The 22,059-nt window shown below is 43.2% G+C and overlaps 1 protein-coding gene across 3 annotated transcripts in view; it reads left to right on the forward strand.

The window, feature by feature from the left end:
• Positions 1-9,976: 9,976 nt before the first annotated feature.
• LOC146184717 (tRNA methyltransferase 10 homolog A-like) overlaps positions 9,977-22,059 on the forward strand; it is a 50,460-nt gene continuing 38,377 nt past the window's right edge. The window contains exons 1-3 of one of the 3 annotated variants that reach the window (XM_084609459.1): positions 9,977-10,479; positions 14,174-14,336; positions 16,001-16,072. In XM_084609459.1, the coding sequence (XP_084465585.1) occupies positions 10,232-10,479; positions 14,174-14,336; positions 16,001-16,072 (483 nt within the window). In that variant the 5' untranslated portion in view covers positions 9,977-10,231. The remainder of the gene's footprint in view (positions 10,480-14,173; positions 14,337-16,000; positions 16,073-22,059) is intronic. The other 2 variants (XM_084609458.1, XM_084609460.1) reach the window with 2 other exon arrangements.

A 22,059-nucleotide genomic window follows, 5' to 3' on the forward strand; every position in this document is an offset into this window, starting at 1 on the left:
CCTGCGCTGTGCAGAAGCCTTTCCTAGTTGAAGGCATAGCAAAGCTGTGCAGGTGTTACTTTCAGCTTGAACACATCTGATACCTGGTGACCAATTTGAGGGCACTTGAGGACTTCCAATTTGAGTGTAAGAACCTCATTTTGCCACATGCAGATGTTGGTATGTCATGTGACACTTCAGGGGTTGTGTTGTGTGACTCAAATACTGTTTACATGTATGATCAGTGCAAACACTCGGAGCAATATTTTTGCTGGCTTTGTGCATGATCTTTGTTTTTTTGTTTTGTTCCCCCCCCCCCCCCCCCCAACATATGACCACATTGCTTGACTGTCTGTTCTCATTTCAGGAAGGAAAGTCTATATACGTTGTTATTCTTGATGTGAACCTTTCTTTTCCTTAAATTGTTCCTTGTGCTCTAGTTTTGGCATTCAGCGCAAGTCTGGCAAAGCAGGTTAGTAGCTGAATGTCATACAGCTCACTGAGCTACTCAAGCCAATGCTTTTTGTTTGTGCACACCGCATGCTTACAAGGTAGGAGAGAACACATTCATTGTTCCTGGTGTGCTGATGTCTGCTGCTTCCATTTGTGAAGATGTTTTGAGTTACATGGTGCAAGTGCAGTTAGGAAGACTGCACTCATTGAAATGTTTCCTCGTGGCTATGGCAGTCACTCACCCAGAGTTTCTGTCCCTTGTCATAGTTACTTGTGATAAGTAATGCATGTCTTGGGTGTGGATTGTACCAGCTGTTTGTGCACTAATGTATGTGTGTGTTCGTGCACTAAAGGCATATGTTTTGGCAAGGATCGTAACAGTGGGTACAGTTTGCCTGATACCCATATGGTACAGGCAGTGCCTCTTTTAGTTCAGTGCAAGCCACATTGGTCGCTTTGGATTGAGACTTGTTGCAATACGGCTTGACATTATGGAGCTTGATGAGTAGCCATGGCTTGTCATAGTGCAAGCTGCTGGCATGGGTGGTGAATGCTCCACTATAAAGTACCACCCCGTAAAGAAACAGAGAGGAAGTATTTGTTCTCCCATTGCTGGTGGTATTTCACTAGCAAACCTAACGGACAGCACTGGGAACGAGACGGAACACGAAGAACGAAAAAGAAACAGACACTGCACCTGTGTCTGTGTTTCTTCTTCGTTCTTCGTGTGTCGTCTCGTTCCAAGTGCTGTTCGTTAGGTATGCAATACCAACTAGCCCGACACCTCGCTCTCGTGAACTTCACTAGCAATTGGGTTCTCTCCCCTTGTGCTGAGCAGGCACAAAGGCTGGTGAACCAGAGAGCAGAAGAAAGAGTATCAGAAGAGGGGTTCGATTTGGCTAAACTGACAGATCTGGCTGACATCGAAACCAAGGAAATGGTACAACAAATAACTTAGCTGATAAGTTTTAATTTTCTGGTTTGAGTTTGAGATCTGCAGAAATCTGTCGCACGTGTAGGCACTATCAGGTGAAAAAGAGGTAGCAGTTAATATTTTTTAAAATTTATTATTAGTTATCAATACTTTGGTGGATGTTTGAACTAGGAAGATTATCTCTGTGGTATGTGTCTTAACTGCACAAGCAGTGTCAGAGCATTTCTGTGCGTTTAGCTCAGAAATGAACTAATTTGCGATTCATGTATGGAGATAGTGAACCTGTATGGAATGCAGCAACATTTGTAAGTAGAGCTGTGGCTGTGTTAGCTTTCATGCCTCATGTTTTTAAGGCTCTTCATAAGCTGCACAAAGTGACCTTACATGACACGTCTGCTGTCAGAAATGGTCAGCCCCAAGAACTGATCTTTCTTCCAAGATCCTTTAGCAAACTTCACACCTTGTGTGAATGTGTATATTTTTTTTTCTACATCTATAGCACAGAGGTGAAAAATTTTTTAAATGATTCAATTTTGTACGAGGTAACTTAACATGCAGCTGCCTTTGAGGGCAGTATTGAGCTGTGCGCTTTTGATAGTGCATGCTTTCCTTTTTTATGCTGTGAAAAATGAAACAACAAATTCATTTCTGTTCAATAAGCACCTAGGATGTAAATAAATTATTTGATGATGATTCCATTGTCTGTTTTCTCTCATGTTATTCAGCCTTGATCATATAAAGCTTGAGTGATTACTGAACTGCCATAGTGATTCTGAAATGTGTGATGCTGTAGCAGTGGCATTGTGCTGTTGAGCATACGTTGTGAGCGTAGGCCAGGGTAATATTACAAGACTATTCCAATTTGGTTCCTTCGGTTTTTGCCACTGGTAGGGCAAGTCTTCAGGCTGCATCATTTGCTTTTGAGCCCTGTGGTCTAATGACTGCCACATCCAGAATGCAGGCACAGATTTAGAACAGTACAGCATGATCTCCTTGCAACACTGCAGAAAAGCAAAGCATCTGTACCAAGCACTTTTATCTCCTTTGGTAATCGTAGCTTCCTATATTATCTATATCCGGTCATGGGCACCACAATCAAAAAATGCCGAATGTTGCATTCAGTGCCGCTGCAGAAAAAGGAATAGTACTGCATTGGTATACTTGCGCTGCAGCTAGGTAGCAGCCACTAGTGTGCACTGGAGAAACTACATGCACGCTGAAATTTCGTGACGTATGTCGGCAATACAACGCTGCAACACTCAAATATGCCCGCTTCGCTTAGTTCAATGCCTAATTGTAAGCTAATATGAGGTTTCTTGACGCACAGATATGCGTCGTCTGCTCGAGCAACGATGCAGACTGCACCGCTGGAGACTCTAGTGGTAGGTTGCCATGTTTGACAAAGAACCATCACCAAGAACGATCCCTGGTTGCTTAATTGGCTACTCAACTGACAGAGGTCTAATCATATGCAGGACCGACTCGCATTCTCTTCAACTGCAACCGCTGATTAGTTTGATCCGCTGTCTTGAATATTTTGTGCGTTTGGCTGCAGCAGGATGAGCATAATTATGCACTCACTGGAAAACAGTGCTTTAGACGTTGCTGCAAGGAGAAGGCATCACTGTGCAGCACTCCTGAAGCCAGAATTCAAAGCACAGGGCTATAAACATGCGTGCCTCAAACCTAAAAAAATTTATTCAAAACATTCAAACATGATATACGCATCAAGTGGTTGTGCCAAGTGCCACATAGAAGAAAATCCCTTCAATACTGGGGCTGCTCCTTGTGGTTGCGGCGCATAGATAGCTAACTAAATGAGCCTTGCGGCGCTTTTGGACAGGCTCTTCCAACAAGCGTTGGGTGGCCCTGAGTAGTTGGGTGGGAGGTCGGGTTGTGGTGCCATTTCACGTTGAGTGACAAAACTAGGTGCACGTTACTACGAATAAATGAGTGAGGCACTTCTCCACAATGAGGCGCGCGTCATAGGGCAATAATGACAAGTTCAGATTGCCACATAGGGAGAAGTGCGGTGCATGAAACGGGAGTCGTGCGATGCGAGCGCCTCATTGCTGAAAATTACTTCATTGTGGCAGAAACCTAATTTTTGGCGTACCTCTCAAAGTGGAGCTCGCAACCAGAAGTTTTAGGTAACAATATTGAATGGCCGTGCCCAAGTGAATGACTGGTTGTGGAAAATATAGGAGGCTGTGGGCAAATGATTCATTGGCAACCACGAAAGCCTTACCTTTTGATATAATATAGCCTACAGAATGAATACTGGAAGTGATCTAATGCATACCTGGCATTTTGGAAGCTTACTTTCAAGCTGAGTGTGACACTGAGTGTGACACTGAGTGTGACATTAACTTCGACTGCTGCCGGGATTGGAGAACCAATTTCATACTCTAGTGCAGAGGTGTAAGGCAGTCTAGTGCAGAATAAAAGTATTGTTAAATGGGGGCAATAAAGTATGCCTACAAGCTAGGGTGACTATGTTTAGTTTCACACTAAGCAAGTTGCACGGCTTCTGATGTGCTCTCTGTGAGAGACAGCATGTGAGTGCCCCAATCACTTTCTTGCTTCCAGAGTTCCCTTGCAGAGAGCTGTGTTTATCAGCCATATTACCGGCACACCTGCCTACATTGTGCAAATAGGTCAGATAATTTCATCCCTGTGAGTCGTTGCTGCCATATTAATTGATTCGACAGTAATTATATCCTTTGAGTAGTTTTGATAATTTGGCACCGATCCATGATGCATACAGAGTCCCGAGATTGCTTTTATGCTTTGTGAGAGTAGGCTACACATCTTGCTTGCTTCAAGAGGCATCATGGTATCATCATCTGAAAATTGTTATTGAAGGAAGTTAAGGAATATATGTTCTAAAGAGCGTGGCAGTGTTTTCGATTAATGCCCAGGTGACGTGCGGTAAGATGGCGGAGTTTTTATCACTAAAAAACAGTGCACTCTCGACGGGACACAGGGAGTAAGACAACACCCAGCGGTTCTGTGTCTTCTGGTCTTACTCCCTGTGTCCTGTTGAAAGTGCGCTCTTTTTTTAGTGATTACGTACCAACTGGCCCGGCTACTCTCCGTCATGGAGTTTTTATGCCATTGGTAACTACTTGCTGGAACTTTTTTGTTGTAAAACTACAGCCTTTTTGCACACATAATGAGAAGGTTTTGCTAGTTTTTGAGTTCACAAAACATTACTTTGAAAGGCAAAAGAGCATGCCTCATGAGAAAGGTTATGTTACTTTTTGAGTTCAAAAAACATTCATTCATTGCAAAACATGAAAATGAAGTGAGGGGGGCTGAGTTTTGAATGCTTCAAGCAGCTATGAGATTAGGGACGGGGGAGAGGAATAGTCAGTAATGACGGCTATATATTGTCTGACACATTTTTGGTTAGGGAGAAGGTCAGTTCGGTTTAGCCCTGTCCGACTCTTCGTGACCCTATGGACAATATGACACCACGCTTTCCGGTCTCTCACTATCTTCCTAACATCACATAACTTCATCTGCAGCGCCTCGAGGATGCCATCTAACCATCGCGTTCGCTGCCTACCCCTTCTCCGGTGACCCTCAACCTTTCCCAATATCAAATCTTTCTCTAGCGACTCCTCTCTTCTCATCAGATGACCAAAGTAGCTGAGCTTTAACTTTAGAATTTGACCCTCCAATGAGCAGTCAGAGTTTATGGTCGACAATATCGACTGATTTGATCTTCTGGCCGTCCAAGGAACTCTCAAGAGTCTCCGCCAGCACCGCATTTCAAACGCGTCAATTCTTCGGCGGTCAGCCTTCTTCACAGCCCAACTCTCGCATCCATACATCACAACTGGAAGGACCATAGCACGAGTTATACGGAAAGGGAGAAAGTACCTAAGCAGAAATTACAAGAATGGTTTGCATTTTCTGTGCAGGTCTGATCTACCTATTAGTCTGTTAAGAGTTAAGGTCGCTCTAAAAGAGGAACAGCAGTATAATTTCCTCTGATACGGACAGTTGCTATGGTTGTCGGTTAAAAGAACATCACACTCTGCTCAGTTTTGCATGGTGCATAAAGAATTTCTAATCATAATTAACTTGGTAGTTCTGCTGATTGACGACTCACCACCATACATTAGGCTTCACCATTAGCTCTATATATCCCCAGTGAAGGCTGCCCATTTATATACAGTAAATCTAGATGTATCTACTTGTGTTGTTGCAATGTTCCCAAAGCTGCAGTATCAAATGGAGACCTCTACCATGGTTATATATATGGCATTTCTACCTCCCTGGTAAAAAAATTATCAATGGGTCCAAATGGGACCACCAGTCAGATTGAATTGGTTTTCCAAATCCCAAATGGTTTGCCCAATGGGTATCTGTCAGCCCAAATGGTTTCTTCATCTCCAACGAATTGGGCGCCCAATTAGTTTCTGACATTCCAATTGCGGAAGTCCAACTTAGATCCCAGTTGGGAGTGAAGAAACCAATTGGCCTCCCTGATTTGGGGTGAAGAAAAGCTAGGAAGAAAATGGCCTATCAAATGTATCATTTTATGCGTTTCTTATTACGCAGTTTGTTACTACAGCAGAAACCCTCTACAAAATTATTTATTTATTTATTTGTGCATACTATCACTCCAACGTGGAGATAGGAGTGGACAACACATCAGCCTGTGACAAACACAGACCAGCAGGTACAAAGATGCAGTAAATACAGTAGAATCAACAAATCAGTGTCAGTAAAATGCAGTCATAAATTACAGGTAATAAAAAATTTACTTGTAATAAAAGATACCCTTTGTATAATAGATTGCTTTAAATATTTAGCAAGATGGATGGAAAATTGTTCTTGAGATTGTGCATTTACAACTTGGTTTTGGAGCCCATTCCATTCAAACGCTGCTACAGGAAAAAAGGAACATTTGAAGCAGTCGTTGCAACATCTCTGTATTTGGACATGTCTACTATTTTTATTATGGCATATGAGTGTTCCTGTTTATGAATTGTTTTTTCCTCACATGAACTAAACTATTAATAACACAATAAAAAATACTTGGTCTTTTTTCTTTTCACCTCTGGGAAAGGAAAGGCAAATCGGCTTTCATATAAAGGGGGGTCACGGAAACCAACCTTCGGTATCGAGAAAAAATTAAGCGTAAGGCCCACCTTTGCACCTGCTCAAGTTTAGATATCGGCTTTTTGTGGTATGGGGTCCCAATATTTCACATGCATACTCAAATTAGGGTCGCACGAGCATCAATATTGTACAATGTTGGTTTTATGTCTGTGGAAGCCTGTTTTTGGGATGCGTCTGATGTAACCTAGTCTTTTGTTCCCCTTCCTGATAACATTATCGATATGTTTTGTCCAGCTAAGGTTTGAAGTCGTGTCGAGGTATTTGTATTCACCTACACGAAAAGGGGAACTACCTTGCAAACTATATGCACAGTCAAGCAGGTCAGCCTTATTAGTAATTGTCATGCAGGCTATCTTTTGCAGGTTCAAGGTCATCTGCCATTCTGTACACCAGTTTTCTATGAAATAAAAAATCATTTAACTGAACTTTGTCACGGATTTGATTTCGCTATGAATGATACAGTTGTCTGCAAATAGCTTTACTTTTACTTGTGAATCTTGAATCGGGTCATTGCAATATATTAAAAATAAAAGGGGCCCAAGAACTGATTCCTGGGGCACGCTGGACTTAACTTCACAAAAACCTGACCTCTTGCCTCCAACGCGAACATACTGCTTGCAATCGCTGAGAAAGTCCTCCACCTTCTGAACAATGCATTTATTTCCATGAATAGCTTTTAACTTAAAATTTTTTTGTGACTAACCTTATCAAAAGCTTTTTTAAGTCTAAAAATAAGATATCTATCTGACCTCTGCCATCAAATACTATACAAAAATCATGCGCACATTCGATTAGTTGCGTCGGTATTTCATCCGGACCTGCAGCCTTTGACGTGTTCAGCTTCAGTAGTGAAGCCACTATTCCCTCATATATGTCAATTGCAGCTCGTCCAGTTCCAGTAAATTATTATGCGGCGTGAACTGTGTCGGCTTTCCACCATCCAAAGTAAAAACATTTGCAAAAAAGGTGTTAAAAGCCTTCAAAATTTAAATCTCTTTTTTAGTTACGCTCTGGGGTGTGTTTATTCTTTTTATTGTTGTCTTTTTTGCCGACAGGTGTCTCCAAAAGTTGTGGGCCGGGAGATTCACGAAGATATTTATTCATTGTATACATCTATGACCTTTTTGGGTCCCGATAATCATTCATTTCAGCTTTTTACTTAATGTCAACAAGTCATTTGGTAACATATGTGGTTCATTGAGCGCCGTTTCCTAGCTTTACGAGATTTGGATGCTTAATTTTCTCTTTAGCTGAAATCACTCAAACTGGCAAAAATCTACTGTCAAGGTTTCAGGTTTGTAAAACGAAAAGCACTCCAAGTTATATTCCATTCATACCTGATCCCCTCTTTATGCATTTTTGTTTTCAGTATTACTTATCAGATTTTATTTTATGTTTACATCTTGTGGGAGTATCACAGTTAGCATATTAGTGCAATAAATATGTGCACGAGTACAGCGAAAGTTTGATATCAGTGTCAATGCCAAAGCTTTATATGAACACTGCACTGTCTTCCGGTGTGTCTGTGCCATTTAAGAGGCAATAGTAATAAAATGCTCGCGACACAGTCAATTAAGCGCGGCCATACAAACGCGCGACGCCGCACCTCCAGTTCAACTGCTACCACTGCCTCGTGCTTCGCGCTGTGAACGTTTGGGCGTTTCTTCCCTGCTTCTCGCTGCACTTTTACTTTCTCAGCGGACCGCGCAGCCTCCTGTCTACGCTCGTAACCAGTCAGACGCGCGTCTTCTTGTTTCTCCCTTTCCTCGTCCCTTTCAAAATGCTCCCTTAATTGTCCGCACGAGGCAGCGCGCTGGTGGCTGGGCGTGCATTTTCTTTTCTTCTTTCGTACAGTCGCAACTAGACACCGTAGTCGCAACAACAACTATATTCCGTGGTAAATATATACGTCGCGGCGGCCCGACACACTTCCCTGCAACCGTTTTTTATGAAAAATACCTTCATTACATAGAAACAGTAAAAAATGCGGTATAGAGACTGTGAAAGACGAATTGGGAGTATGGGACTTCAGTTTCACTTTATACTATATCTGAGTTTACTATATTGTATTTGTCAACAACCAAACATGCTTTTAGTTCTGCTATTAGAATTTAAGCTAGTTTATAGGGTCCAGGACCGGTCGAAATAGCAAAAAATTAACCGTGCAGACTCACATAAGATAGCTGTAAGATTCGCTTTGAGAGGAGATATGTAGACACTATACCTGTTTTAAACAGCCCGCCATATTTTAGTGGTGGCGCTTCCGAATGCAGCTCTCGCAGCTTCACGAACACAGCGAGAGTGCACGAATTTTTTGCACTACAGGGTTTTATGCTTTTCGTTAACGCGCTCCGCGGCAGCGTTGCCGACTGAATTCGCCACAAAATCCCTGCTTTAGCCAAAAAGTACCTACAAGTCCCCACCTTTGTTTTAGCCTGTCCCTAAGTCGCGAGGCGTAAAGCTGACGGAGATATATATTTACCGAATAAAACTAAGTACATACGTTGTCGCTAACAGCGGTTATCTGCAGTATGTTGTTCAATATCGCGCCAGACTGCTTTTACCGCGTAACCACGCACAAAGATGTGTTTGTGCAGAAGACTTGCAACATAACTGGACAGGCCATAATTTAACATTTCATTTGTTTTCTGATTACATGGTTATACAGTTTCAGCGGTACAGAAAAGCTATTCGAAAACCCTCAAACCGAAATTACTGAGGGGTCCTGTCCAACACTGGAACCACTGGAACGTTGAAACCCATATTTTATGAAAATTTAGTCTTCCGACTCAAACCATATCACTCAAACAGCAAGCAAGCACTATACCAAGCAATGACCAAGCCGTCTGGACCAAGCAACCCCTACTGTAATCGCATGTTACGCAGGTGTGAAGTGTGTTAGCTGTTTGCCGCTGTCTGTTTTGCGACGCTGTGTTAAACGGCTGCTGCAGCGGTCAGTGTTTCTATAACCGCTTTGGAAGCGGTCACAGTAGCAAGCATGCAGGGACAAGGCACGGAAGGGATACTAGGGACCGCGTACTAGTCCGCGCATTCCCCAAAGAGTACCCACATGCATGCTCTAGTCTAGTCCAAGAAAAGTTCGCGCATGATGTGCTGTGATGTGTGTGTTTTCTTGCACACTACATCCGTTGTAATGCGAAGATGTGATAGAAGCCTGCCTTATGAAACCACCGAACCTAGACTACTACCTGCGTGCAGTGACCTAGCTAGGCTATCCTCCTTGACTGTAACCTGTTACTGCTGCTACTACCCAATGCGCCGCCTACGATTTTTTGAGGCAGTTCTCCAGCCGATCCCAGTTTCGTGCATGTTATGTGTTTTCACGCAAATCTTTTCTTGACTGCTTTATTTTTGTTTATTTTGTGAATGAAATTTCGAAACGGGAATTAGTAAATTGTGGGCAAACAGAACAGAGGAAATACCGCGTGTGGCGCTAGTAGCGTACCCGCGGTAAGGCCAAGGTAAGGGTAAGGCACCGGTAATAAAACTACAGTAATAAAACATCAGCTGGTCCGGCGGTCCTGCGTGCGCACGTGTGCGATCTCATTGCATTGGGTGACTGGATTTTGGCCGATCTACCAGCCGCTGAGTACCGTACCCGTGCTGTACTATATTTGTTATGCATAATTATGCATGTGTATGTTCTACGTTGATTGCTGACTTCAGGACGAAGGTATTACCAGGTATTACTACTCGCCAAAAGCAGCGATGGAAACGGGGATGGATGAACGCACAACCACTGTGAACGACTGTCTTGATTGCGAAGTTGGGTCTGTTATTGAGCCAAGTGCCATCGTGAACGGTGACGGTAGTGGTTCGTCTAAAAAAGAGTTTAACTCTATGACAATAGCTGAGCTCGAGGCTGTGTTAAACGACCCGCATTCCACGGTCTCGAAACGCTACCGGAAGCGAGTGTTGCGAAGAATTGAGTGGCTCAAGCGGAAACCGGAGAGAAGGTGAAGTGGCGCTGATGTTTCCATTGTTTGATCGTTCAGGATCGTCATGTGCACTTGCGGGTTATCTTGTGACATGTTCAGAATTTTAGCCGCTTTGACTCTGAGGTTGAGAACTGTCAAACACGCATGTTCTACCCAGGTCAGGCGCTGTCCAGTCTCATCAACTCTTTTATATATATATTTTTTTATGCGTCGGCAGTTTTTAAATTCGGAAGGAAAAGCAGGCAAGGTCGGCATTAAGGGATCTTTTGTAGTCTGCTTGCGTCCTGCCCCCCTCCCCCCCTTTTTACACACAATTTTTTTTTTATATATATCTGGTGCTTTGATTGTGTCAACTTTTAATCACCTTTGGAGAGGCAGGTACACAAGTGCTCCTGATTAAACTGCTGACCAGTCTCCTCTCAAATTTCATACAGTGGGACATTTGACAGTGAGCTTTGCTTGCTAACATTGTTTTTTTTTTTTTTTTTTTTTTTTTGAGGCATGCCTGTTTATTCAACACAAATTACAGTTGCTTGTGGTGGTGTTGAAACACTGAAATTAGTATTATAGAGAGTGATGGCACTATCTGCCATAATGCCTAGTGCAAGCAGAAACCGAATGGCACTGGGAAATTCACATTCCTAACCCAGTGATAAGTATCGCTGCTTTTTAAAATCTATTTTGGATGAAGGAAATGAGTACCAAACCAAAAATGGTGCTAAACAAAACAAACTACCAAATGTTTTTCTTGAAGGGAGCTGGAGTACTAAAAAGCAAGCAGTTCAATCCGAGTAGTTTAGACCTGCCTCTGGCAGTGGTGTTAGCTGCAGTATGAACAGGGCATCGGCAGTAAATCCAGTCCTGTAAAGTGGGCTGCACCTAGTTTGTTTCTACTGTACACTGTCACCTCAGAGGACAGTTGTTTACGACCATAGTGCTGGCACTGGTGATTTGAGTGCACTGGTCTGAGAGTTTTTGCAACAGATCATACAATCTGCCTTTTTCACACGGCCGGTCTGCGCATGCGGTACCCCTCCTCTGGTTGAAAAGCCCAACCACACATGCACAGTTCTTGGCCTCTGTGATCGGCATAGCTGGAGCTGATCGCGGAGGCCATGCAGAGATTTTTTACATGCGTATACAACAGATGGCGGCAGCATTCAAGTGCACACATCGCCATTTCACTACCTGCTGCGTTTCCCAAGGACGTTTTCAACCAATAGCAGACGGAATTTCAACCACTTCCCAGAGAGTGCCACATCTTGTGAAAAAGGTGGATTGATTTGGGAGCAAATGTGTGTAACTGACACCTCACACTTTCACTTAGTTTTCAAAAGTTGCTTGGCGCACTTTATTTCTGGTATGTTATCAAATCACCTTTATCAAAATGCCTAAGGGTTGCCGAGAAGATGGAAACCTTAAGGAAAGTGGCCACCTGTGGTGGCTCAGCGGTTAAGGTGCTTGACTGGTGAGCCGGGGGACCGGGTTTCGATGCCAGCAGTGGTGGCCATGCTTTGATGGAGGTGAAATGCAAGGCAGCCGTGTAGTGTGTGACATAGGCACACATTAAAGAACTTCATGTAGCCGAAATTATCCGGATCCCTCTACTACAGCGTCCCTCATTGAGTCACATTGGGGACTGTCAAATCCCATAAAGCCAAACCAAACTTCTAGAAACAACTAAACATAAATATTCATAAGATCAGTATGGATAAGTTTGGCATTAAGCATAGTGGACACCTACAAAATTTTGAAAAAAAAAAAAGAAAAGCAAAACAGCAATTAGTATTACTACAAAACATGTCATGCTATTGTCAGATATCTGGCAACATGTTAAGCCATAAACAGGCCACATGGCATACCTAAAGCGCACCTGAAATGCTACTTGCGGTAATATCTTAAAGGTATACTGAACAAATTTCCAAGAATATTGAGAAAGCACCACAATTGCATTCTTAAAACACGATTACACTAGTACAGACACATAATTCGGGTTAGTTTTGAGTGGATGGCTGTATTTTTGACGTTTTCTGAGTGCCCACCGGGTCGGAAACAATGCGCTCCTGACTGTGAGCCAGCGTATGTGACATCACATTTACCCTCAGCAACGTCACGGCTTTCGTGGGCCCGCCGCCACCGCCCCCACACCTGAGCTGGTTGGCTGGCTACACGCAGTGTCGGTTCCCCCGCGTCGCGCCGTGCACAATGCTGCGGAGGGTGGGATGCTATAGACAAGGGAGGTCGAGGGGGACGTGTAGGGAGGGCAATTGCTTGCACATTGGGAGGGAAGGATGAGCTGTGTCCAGCGTGGTTTAAAGCTGTGCACTGTGTCCGCTGTCCCGTTAGGGCATGTTGCATTTTTAAAAAAATAAAACACGTCCGTCCGCGCATTTCGTGAATCTTGAGTGCCACGGGGGAAGGGAAAAATCAGCTGGTGCGATCACTCATGATGGGGGCTTGAGGGAGGCAGGTAAAAGTGTCGTTATCCGGTTTTGTCAAAGCTTTCGCAGGAGGCCGCTAGGTGTGGCGATTTGAGAAATGTTCACTAAAATACTAACTTTCCGCTCATTTCTGTTCTTAAAGTGTGTTGTTTTGGTTACTCAATGCAATAGCTACCATCTGCGCTAGAAAACTCAGCGGCAATTTTTTTATTCAGTATACATTTAATGCAAGAAAGACATAGAGGTGGCCCTTATCAGTATTCGAGTCAGATTTAAAAGTTTTGCGTGGAGCGTATAATTTACAAAATTTTGAAAAGTGCTCCTGGTGGCTGCTCGTGACCGATTGGGGCGACAGCCCCACGCACACTGCGCGCAAAGCTCCTGTGTGACGTCACATCGGCTTGCTGGGCGCGCCCGCTCATCAAATTCTCCCAAGTTACGCTGGCAGGACAGGACATGATAAGACGCCGTCGACTTGTTTGCTTTTTTTTTTTCGTGCACCAGTGTGGGCAGAGTTGAAGGGGGAGAGGAGGAGCATCTTTTGATCACCCACACCTTCAATGCTAATGAAGGTAGTTGAAAAATTTTTATGTTGCGCTGACTATTGATTGAATACCTCTTTTTTTTGTGCACATTTTCTTGTTTTTGTATATAGCTTTTCATGGGCCCTTTAAACCTCCATTGTCTTATTGCCCTCTCTTTATAAGCTTATAAACTTGTCTTATTGTGTAACATATGAAACTTGCTTCCTGAATAGGAAAATGGCTGTTACAGGCAGAGCTTAGTTAAGGTGTACTAACAGGATCAATCAGCCTATTATCTGGTAGTCTGTTTTGGAAGCTAAATAACGTGTGAAAAGATGGTGATGTGCTACATTTATTGTGGAGCAATAATGCAATATTTAGAAGCATTCTGTCAGTGATTGCGAGAGTAACAGCTGAACTTACTTTGCAATTTTTAAAAAGTGCAATTTAATCTGGGACCAAATTAATTTGGTTCTTAGGTCTAATTAAAGCTCTTGATAAGTTATGCAAAAATGGGCAGCCTTAAGAGGCCAACAATATAAAGTTCTAATTGAATTGACATGAATATTGAAAGTCACTTAAAAAAAATTGTCACCTTAGTGTTTCTTTTGACACTTTTATGAGAACGATTGTGCTGTTTGGCAGATATGGCTGCTACCAACTGTCATGCACTGCTCAAGAGTTTCTAATCTGAAAGAGAATTTTTGCTTTGAACAGCTGGTATATGATCCTAACTTTTTCATGCAGAGCCCTGGAAAAAGAGAAGAAGAAGCGCAAACGTGAGGAATCCAAGGCTGCAAATGGAGAAGCTATATTATACAAGAGACCCAAGTTTACCAAGATGGAGGAATCCTCTTGTAGGATTAGGGTGGCCATTGACCTCTCTTTAGATGGTCACATGACTGACAAGGTGTGGTAGATCTTAAAATCACCACTAAAAGAGCTTTTAAGCAGTGCTTGGCCATTGAAGTTATATGACCCTCCTGAAATGTGGGCAGCTCTATACATTCTATTTTTTTTTTCTTACTCAACCATACATAGTATTTACCACAATTTAGCTTCTAGAATAAGTGTAGTTGCACGTCATATGGTCCTTGTTGATAGGTTGCGAACCAGAAGCCCATTCTACTTTGTCTTGAGCATATTTGCTGAACTTAATATTCTCTCTCTGTGGCAGTATTAACCCTCTAGCAGACTTGGACGAGCTAGGTGCATTATAAGCAGGCATTTTTAGGATCGTCGAGAGATGGCAGCACGAACACTGAGTGCTGATTGCTTTTGCTTGACCTGAACGGAGAAAGTGGCCACAGCACAAATGAACATAGCGGAGCACGAGTGCAATGAAGTGACTGATTTGAGTGATACTGAAGACTACAATTTGTTTTGTTCCTCAAATGAGGATGAAAATAGCAAGAAACTTGCTAGCTATGAAACCGAATATTAAAAAAAGAAAAAAAGCTGAAACTAACACTGCGCTGTGTAATATGCTGCTTGCACAATTTTTAACTCTGACTGTCGAATATTACAAAAAAAATTCACCTCCAGTGTCAAATTTTTTTTTATGCTGTGCATTTAGCCTAGTACCCGTACAGCAAAAATGCAAAAAAAAAAGGAAAAGAAAAGAAGCAAAAATCGTTGTGAGACATTCATGTGTTCACATTCTCAGCATATAAGCAGTCTGAAGTGCTCTCTCTAATTTCCTTTTACAATATGGTTTGGTTGTGAATTTAGATGCAGTCTAACCCTCCTCAGTGGGTAATGTATTGATATTGAGGCTTCTGTTTTATTGTGTTGAAAGCGACATGTAGTTGGTACTTCTTGTTTGGTCACTCTCAGAGTAGCAATAATTTGAGCTTGTTGGCTAGGCATGATACCAATGGAAAAAGCACAGACACATGGGCAATGAAACTGGCAGAGTGAGTGTGCATCCTGTCAGTTTATTTGCCTCTGTCCTCGAGTCTTGTGCTGTTTTCATTGCTACCATGACTGCTCACTTCTTAGGCATATTCGGAGTGCACAACTACTGCTGACATCACAGCAGACACTATGGTGGCAAATCAGCATCTCTGTAAGAAGTTGCGTGTTTCGGTAATTCGCTAAATAAAATTGTTCTGGCTTGCATTGCCAAAGCTGTCCAGGGTTCACCATCCCACATGATGCGAGATGCAAGCCATCCGTAAAAGCAAGAGCACTATTTACCTTGCCACAAGAACAAGTAGTCGGCTGAAGGAGGCTTCATGCAATTTGAAAGTGGAGCTGAAAAAAAAAAATGCTTTGAGCTTAACTTACAGAAGCCTAATTGGTAACTACCCTGTCTTCGTGGTGCACTTGTAAAGGCGCTTCATTACTGTGCCCAAGGATGCAAGATCAAATCCTAGCCACGGCAGCTGCTTTTCGATGGAGATGAAAAGCTAGGCGCCCGTGTACTGTGCAATTTCAGTGCACGTTAGAGAATCCCAAGTGGCCACAATTCCAGAGCTTTCCACTATGGCGTCTCTCATAGCCTAGTTGCTTTGGGATGTTAAACCTTACAAACCAAACCGAACCTAATTGGAAACTTTGCTCTGCCTGCAGGAGAAGGTGAAGTGCCGCAAGCAGATCCAGCGTTGCTACTCACTTAACCGCAGGTCTCCAGCCCCCATCCAGGTGAGCAGTTTGAGTTTATTGTAGTTTCAATTTGCCATGCTTTAAAGGTGCTGTGAAGCTTCTTTCCATGGGATGCAAAAAGTGCCATGGAAGGAGTACGGCATCTTATAAGGCTGCTATTTCTCTGCAGTTCTGTGAAAAATAATGGATCTGAGCAATTTGGGGGAATGGTGCGTTAGCAGCCACTTTTAGAGCGTAGCTCTCACGCGCCTGTTCGGCAGTTGAGCCGCGTTGTCATTGGTGCTGTTCCCGGTGTAACTGATAGCATCCTCGATCGCCCGCACCAGTGCACACCGGGGCGCCTGGTGCGCACCATATATCCTCGATCACTGGAAGTGCCCCTTGCCGGGGCAGTTTTTCGTTGCCCCGTCACGCACCCAGAAAATCGGTGGTTCGCAGGGGTGTAATCCCGGCAAGCACTGCGGGATGCGCGCTGCAGGGAAGCCGCTTTGCCCTGCTCGATGTGCTCGTGTCTGCACGCTGACTGACGCGATGGAGAAAAATAGTACGGATGATTGCCGCAATCGATAAACTGCTGTCAAGATCATATCTGGTTACGAAGACGGTATGACAATCGACCTCACACAGCGTAAACACTGTTCTTGAAAGTCGACCAGTTTTCTTGTCGGGCCGATCATCTAGCACCTCAACGATAGCGAGCGGCTGTTTACGATTCCCTGCTTAACATTGCAGTGTGCAGAGCCATTGACACGTCAAGCTTGTAACGTACGACATGTGCCTTTGAGATGTGAATTATGTTATTGATATGCAGTTCCGAAAGCATTTCTGGGTGAGCAGGAACGTCTGCTACAAGGTGATCGGCACGGCTATGAAAAGTCGTGCTTTTAAGCTCAGCGGGGCCCTTACCCACAGAAGACGGCTAAAGAACACGCCCTTTTATTTCTTGTTTTTGAGTAATCAGGACTGCATGTGTAATGACTGAATTTAACCCACTTGTGGTATGCGGGGAACAAAAAGTAGCGAACAAGCCGTCACCGTAATATTTACCATATCAGAAAGTACACACTATATCATAATGGACCTTGTAGCCGCTTCCATGACAGCATTCAGTCTCTTACAGACATTGGCGAATGATACCTCGTGCCGTTGATGTTGTTGCTTTCTACAACGGTATGTGTGGAGCACACGGAGTTTGGTGAGATTGCAGCAGACAATCAAATTTGCGCTCCAGAAGAAAGGTGTCGCTGCATGCATGCACCCGCGGGGTGCATTTTGTCCTCGATGCTGATACTTCTCAGGGTGCCACCGCGCCGGTTTTGGGGCACACCCGGTGCGCGGTGATCGAGAATGCTATGAGCAAAAGAGAGTCACGAGCGAGAGAATTTCTCAGAAGAGAACGAAAAGCCACGAGCTCTGCACCGCGCGCTTGCGGCCTTTCTTTCTGTTATTCTGAGAAATTCTTCATGGCTCATGAGAAAATTAGAGTGCTTTGTAACTGCACATACATACACACAAGTATCTCTCAAATTCTTTTCCTCAGTATATCGCAAAAATGCCTAAAAGCTGGGCTCAAATTTTGCATTCGAGGGTATCATAATCGTTCTTAGAATTTTTTTTTTTTTTTTTTTTTTCTGGACACTGGTAGGAATGATAAGTCAAATGATAGAAATGTGTTTGTGGTAATCCTGTGAGCTTTCGTAAATGGTAGAATGTGGTAGTGAATGAAGTTCTGCTGATGACTTGCCATCCATCCTCATCCCCACGAACAAGCTAGTGCATCAAGTGCTGAAGCTCTGACATCAGTGTGCTAACATGCTTTGTGGGAAGGGCCGAAATAACGGCACCCATGAAAAGGTGTATCATGATCGATGCACGAGAATAGCAATAGTTTGTTTTTAAATTGCCTGCTTCAGAATACACCTCACTCACCAGGCTTGTGAGCTGCGAGGAAATGCCAGCTTCTCAGTTGCGGTCATTGAGCCAAAGCATGTAGTGTGCACTGGCAAGAGAGTGTCTGCCAACATTGGAAGAAGGCAGCTCGTGCTGTTGAGAAAGAAGAAAAGGCAGTGAAATAGCTGTGAGGAGTTTGAAAAGAAAACAAGGGTGAACTGTACAGCATGAAACGCAAGGGCAACTCAAGAAGCGGCTGCATAGCAGCCATTGGTAATGAGGCCTTCTGCAGAACATCTTGCATATTTTTTGTGCTAAATTACACGGTAAATTTTTTTTATTGCAAGAAATTAGGTGTCGTAATGATTTTGTCCTAGAAGAAATTTTTCTTCTAAAATTCAGCTGGCAAAAGCATGCCAGCCATCCTATGTACAGCCTTTATCAAAAGTTTACAGCCCAGGAGGTTTACTTCTGAGCGATACTATGTGGCTCGTAATGCATTCCCAGGTTTCCATACTTGCTGAAGGCAAGAAAATTTTTCGTCCTACCCTCTGCAATGGCTAGGACTTCCACGATTATTACGGAAGTCATATTATGCGGCTTACAAGCAAACCCTCTGGGCTGTAAACTTTTGATAAAGGCTGTACTTAGGAACATAGACATCTGTGTTGCATGGCTGATGTCCTGTGATAGCATGAATCAGATGGAAAAACAACTACAAGAAACTAATGCCTATGCCTACTGTGTGCTTTTTTTCTGAGCATTTCACACTGTGTAGAGCCATGTAATTCAGCTTTAATGCCAATAGTGATATACTTCTCCCCCCAGAGCCTGCTATCTCACTGTGCTCAAATAGTAATTTAGTGCTCTTTTATGAGTTATGACACTGTTGTGACATGTGCTCTGCACCTCTGGCTACCCTGTCACAACTGCTGTACTTCTTCAGCTTGTTCTGTGAGAACGGTGTGCTGCTATTAACTACTGAGAGCCCATACCAATATGTGCGAGGACATCTTTAAGTTTTAGTTGCAAGAACAGGGCCAGACTTAGGAGGGGTGAGGGAGGAGTGACCTTACCAAAAGTTGGAGCCCCAGTACTTGTAAAGCCAGGTGGATTTTGCGAAGCAGGTTTTAACCTGGATAGAAGAAGACCCAAATTTTGTTGGAAATGTATAATGGACTGACAGTGTAGTTAAATCTCGTTACAAGAGACACTCGGTTATAAGAGACATTTGAAAATGGTTTGGTTGGTTTTCCTATGTCTGCCATGTTAACAACATTGCATACAAGAGACATGGTTACAAGAGACACTTGGTTACTAAGGGCAACTTTTTCAACTCCCTGCCCCCTATTTAGAAGAGACACAACCCAGGTGTGCTCATGCAATGCAGCTGAAACATGCCAACTTGTACATTATGCACTTCAGATTTCCTTAGCTAAATTCTGTTCCATATCAGCATCCTTTATGTTGCAATATGTCAAGAACTGAGAAGGAGTGCTTTCCCATGATTGGAAAGTTAAAACGACCCCCATTATTTCAGCCACTGGCATCGCATTACTGTCACCTATGAAGCAAATCAAAATGCATGAATGACATCTAGCATTTTTAACTGCTTGCTGTTAAAATTTGATTGCAAGATGAAAGTTCGGAATCCTGATGTCTTTCTTTTTGTGGACAATGCTTCTTGCAGCACCAAAGTTCTCGTGTTCAAAGCCACCAAAGTTATGTTTAACCTCCAAACTCCACACCCTACCTTCAACAAACAGACAAAGGCATTATGCACTCTGTCAAGTTGCTGTACAAAACAAGGTTGGTAGAATGCCTGTTGCTCAACAGGCAGCAAGATTGTACAATAGTAATGCGAACTTTGCTGTTCAGGTGATTGCAGATGTCTGGAATAGCCTAAGAAGTGAAGCTGTGAAAAACTGTTTCAGACAAGCAGGCTTTAAATGTGGTGACATGATGTAAGAGGGTTCATATATGAATACGGGGGAAGCTTCCTTGATGATGAAGCTTGGGCGAGCATCAAAGAGACTGCTGAGGTACCAGAATCTTTTCAGAAAATCGTATCTGCAGATGTGGATCTTGTGTGCTCCCGAAGAGCTTACAGACTGTGCATTCTCGCGCAAGTAAATGGCACATGTGCCATAGAGGATGACTACGAGGACATTTCAGAGGAAAAGTGTCAGCACCTGAGGGTGACGAGCATGTAAGAGTGCTTCAAAGGTATTAGAGCAACAGGAAGGCTTGTAAAGTGAAGTGCTTAACGTCCAGAATTTGGGCAGGAATGCACTCTGCACTCACAAAAATACATACTAGTATGGATAACTTCTTTAAGCTTTCCTGAACAATTTCCTGTTAATGCGTGTGAATGCATTTTATATGCTGATGTGCAGTAAACTGATCAACACAATGCTTTTAGAATTTTTGGTTACAAGAGACCTTGCTTACAAGAGACATCGTTTTTGGGTCCCTTGAGTGTCTCTTGTAACAAGGTTTTAATGGAAATCAAGAAGAAGAAATGGGCATGGGCAGGACATGTAGCGCGAAGAAAGGATAACCGATGGTCGCTTAGGGCAACAAACTGGATTCCAAGGGAAGGAAAGCGTAGCAGGGGGCGGCAGAAAATTAGGTGGGTGGATTAGGTTAAAGAGCAGCTGCATCACTTTTTGAGAATTTCACGATATTCAAGGATTCAAATCTATATAGGCTGTGGGTAATGCACGCAAAGTGTTTTTGCGCTAACATTCAAACCGATGGCGTAATCTACGGTTAAAACTGTAACTTCTCCTCACAGCACTAAAGTTTTGCGGTGAAGCTCGGTGATAACGTCTCGGACGGTAATATTTCTTATGGTCGTTGCCTTCGTCCACATTCTGTTGTACATTTTCTGATGGTGCTAATCGACATTTCTAAGGCATTGCTTTCAGGAGTTTTGTTTTTACTTCTTAAACCAACGTGTCTGTGCAGAAAACGCACCGGCACCGTCAGTGACGTTGTCATGCACCCCCCACCCGTCGCAGTGCAATGCGGATAAGCCTGACAGCCATCGCAGTTTTAATCGTCAATTGCGCCATTGTTTCAACTGCTAGCATCAATATATTTTGCGTGCTTAAACTGCAAGCTGCAATCATTCAACCGTTGGAAACTCATCGAAATCTAAAACTGGTGCAGCTTTCCTTTAAGAAGTTCACAGGGGTCAAGTAGATGCAGCTCGCACAAGACCGGTTTAATTGGAGGAATATGGGAGAGGCCTTCGCCTTGCAGTGCATATAGTCAGTTTGCTGCTGCTGCTGATGATGAATGGACTGACAATACTAATATCATATTCTATGCCACATGTCACGTGATCTCTGTCCTGCTCATGCTGTGGTGCTCAATGTTGCTCTGGTCCAAACCACCCACACACAATCCACGCACGGAGTGGTATGTATGGGTGGGCATTGCTTTACATTTACCAAAGGCTTGTTCTATTCAAAAAGGGTGTGAGATAATCAAAATTCATTGAGCCACAACGCTGACTGTAATCGCTTTTTTGAAATTTTGAAATTCTGGTAACTGACACGGCTGTTGCGTTGCTAATTGCCAGCCACAAATCTCTAACAGGAACCAAGGACTCAACTGCAATAGTTTAAAAACTTAGCAATCGTAATTAGTTAATTAGCTTGGTAGATAACATGATTCACTCGTTTTATAATGTTGCCAGCACTTGTATTATTATGACACCTAAAAAAGCCTATTTTTAAATGTTGGTGTCCTTTTCTTGAATCATCGTGCAGCTATTCGCCTGCAAGTCTTGGAAAAATTCAGAACCCTCCAAGTAAAGTTTGGTGCAAAAGCAAAACAAGGCAGCCATAAAAGTATGACAGTGTTGATTAAATGATCCTGGTTGATACGAATTTTGGTGAAATACAAATTCATAAATTTCCTGGACATAATGCATTGTGCACAGTGTGCAGAACATTGGATGTTCCGTACACACCTTTGTTCCACCGCAGATGATACAAGCGCATGAGTTGCAGCTACAACCTTGAGCACTACGCATTGCCCATACATTGTCAACGTTGGGATTACCAGATGCACAGTACGCTCACGGTACTGTTTGACCAACACAATGTCATCGTTGAGAGGCGATA

This window comes from Amblyomma maculatum, chromosome 7, assembly GCF_055883805.1.
Source record: "Amblyomma maculatum isolate TAMU_Amacu chromosome 7, ASM5588380v1, whole genome shotgun sequence".
NCBI classification, from domain to species: domain Eukaryota; kingdom Metazoa; phylum Arthropoda; class Arachnida; order Ixodida; family Ixodidae; genus Amblyomma; species Amblyomma maculatum.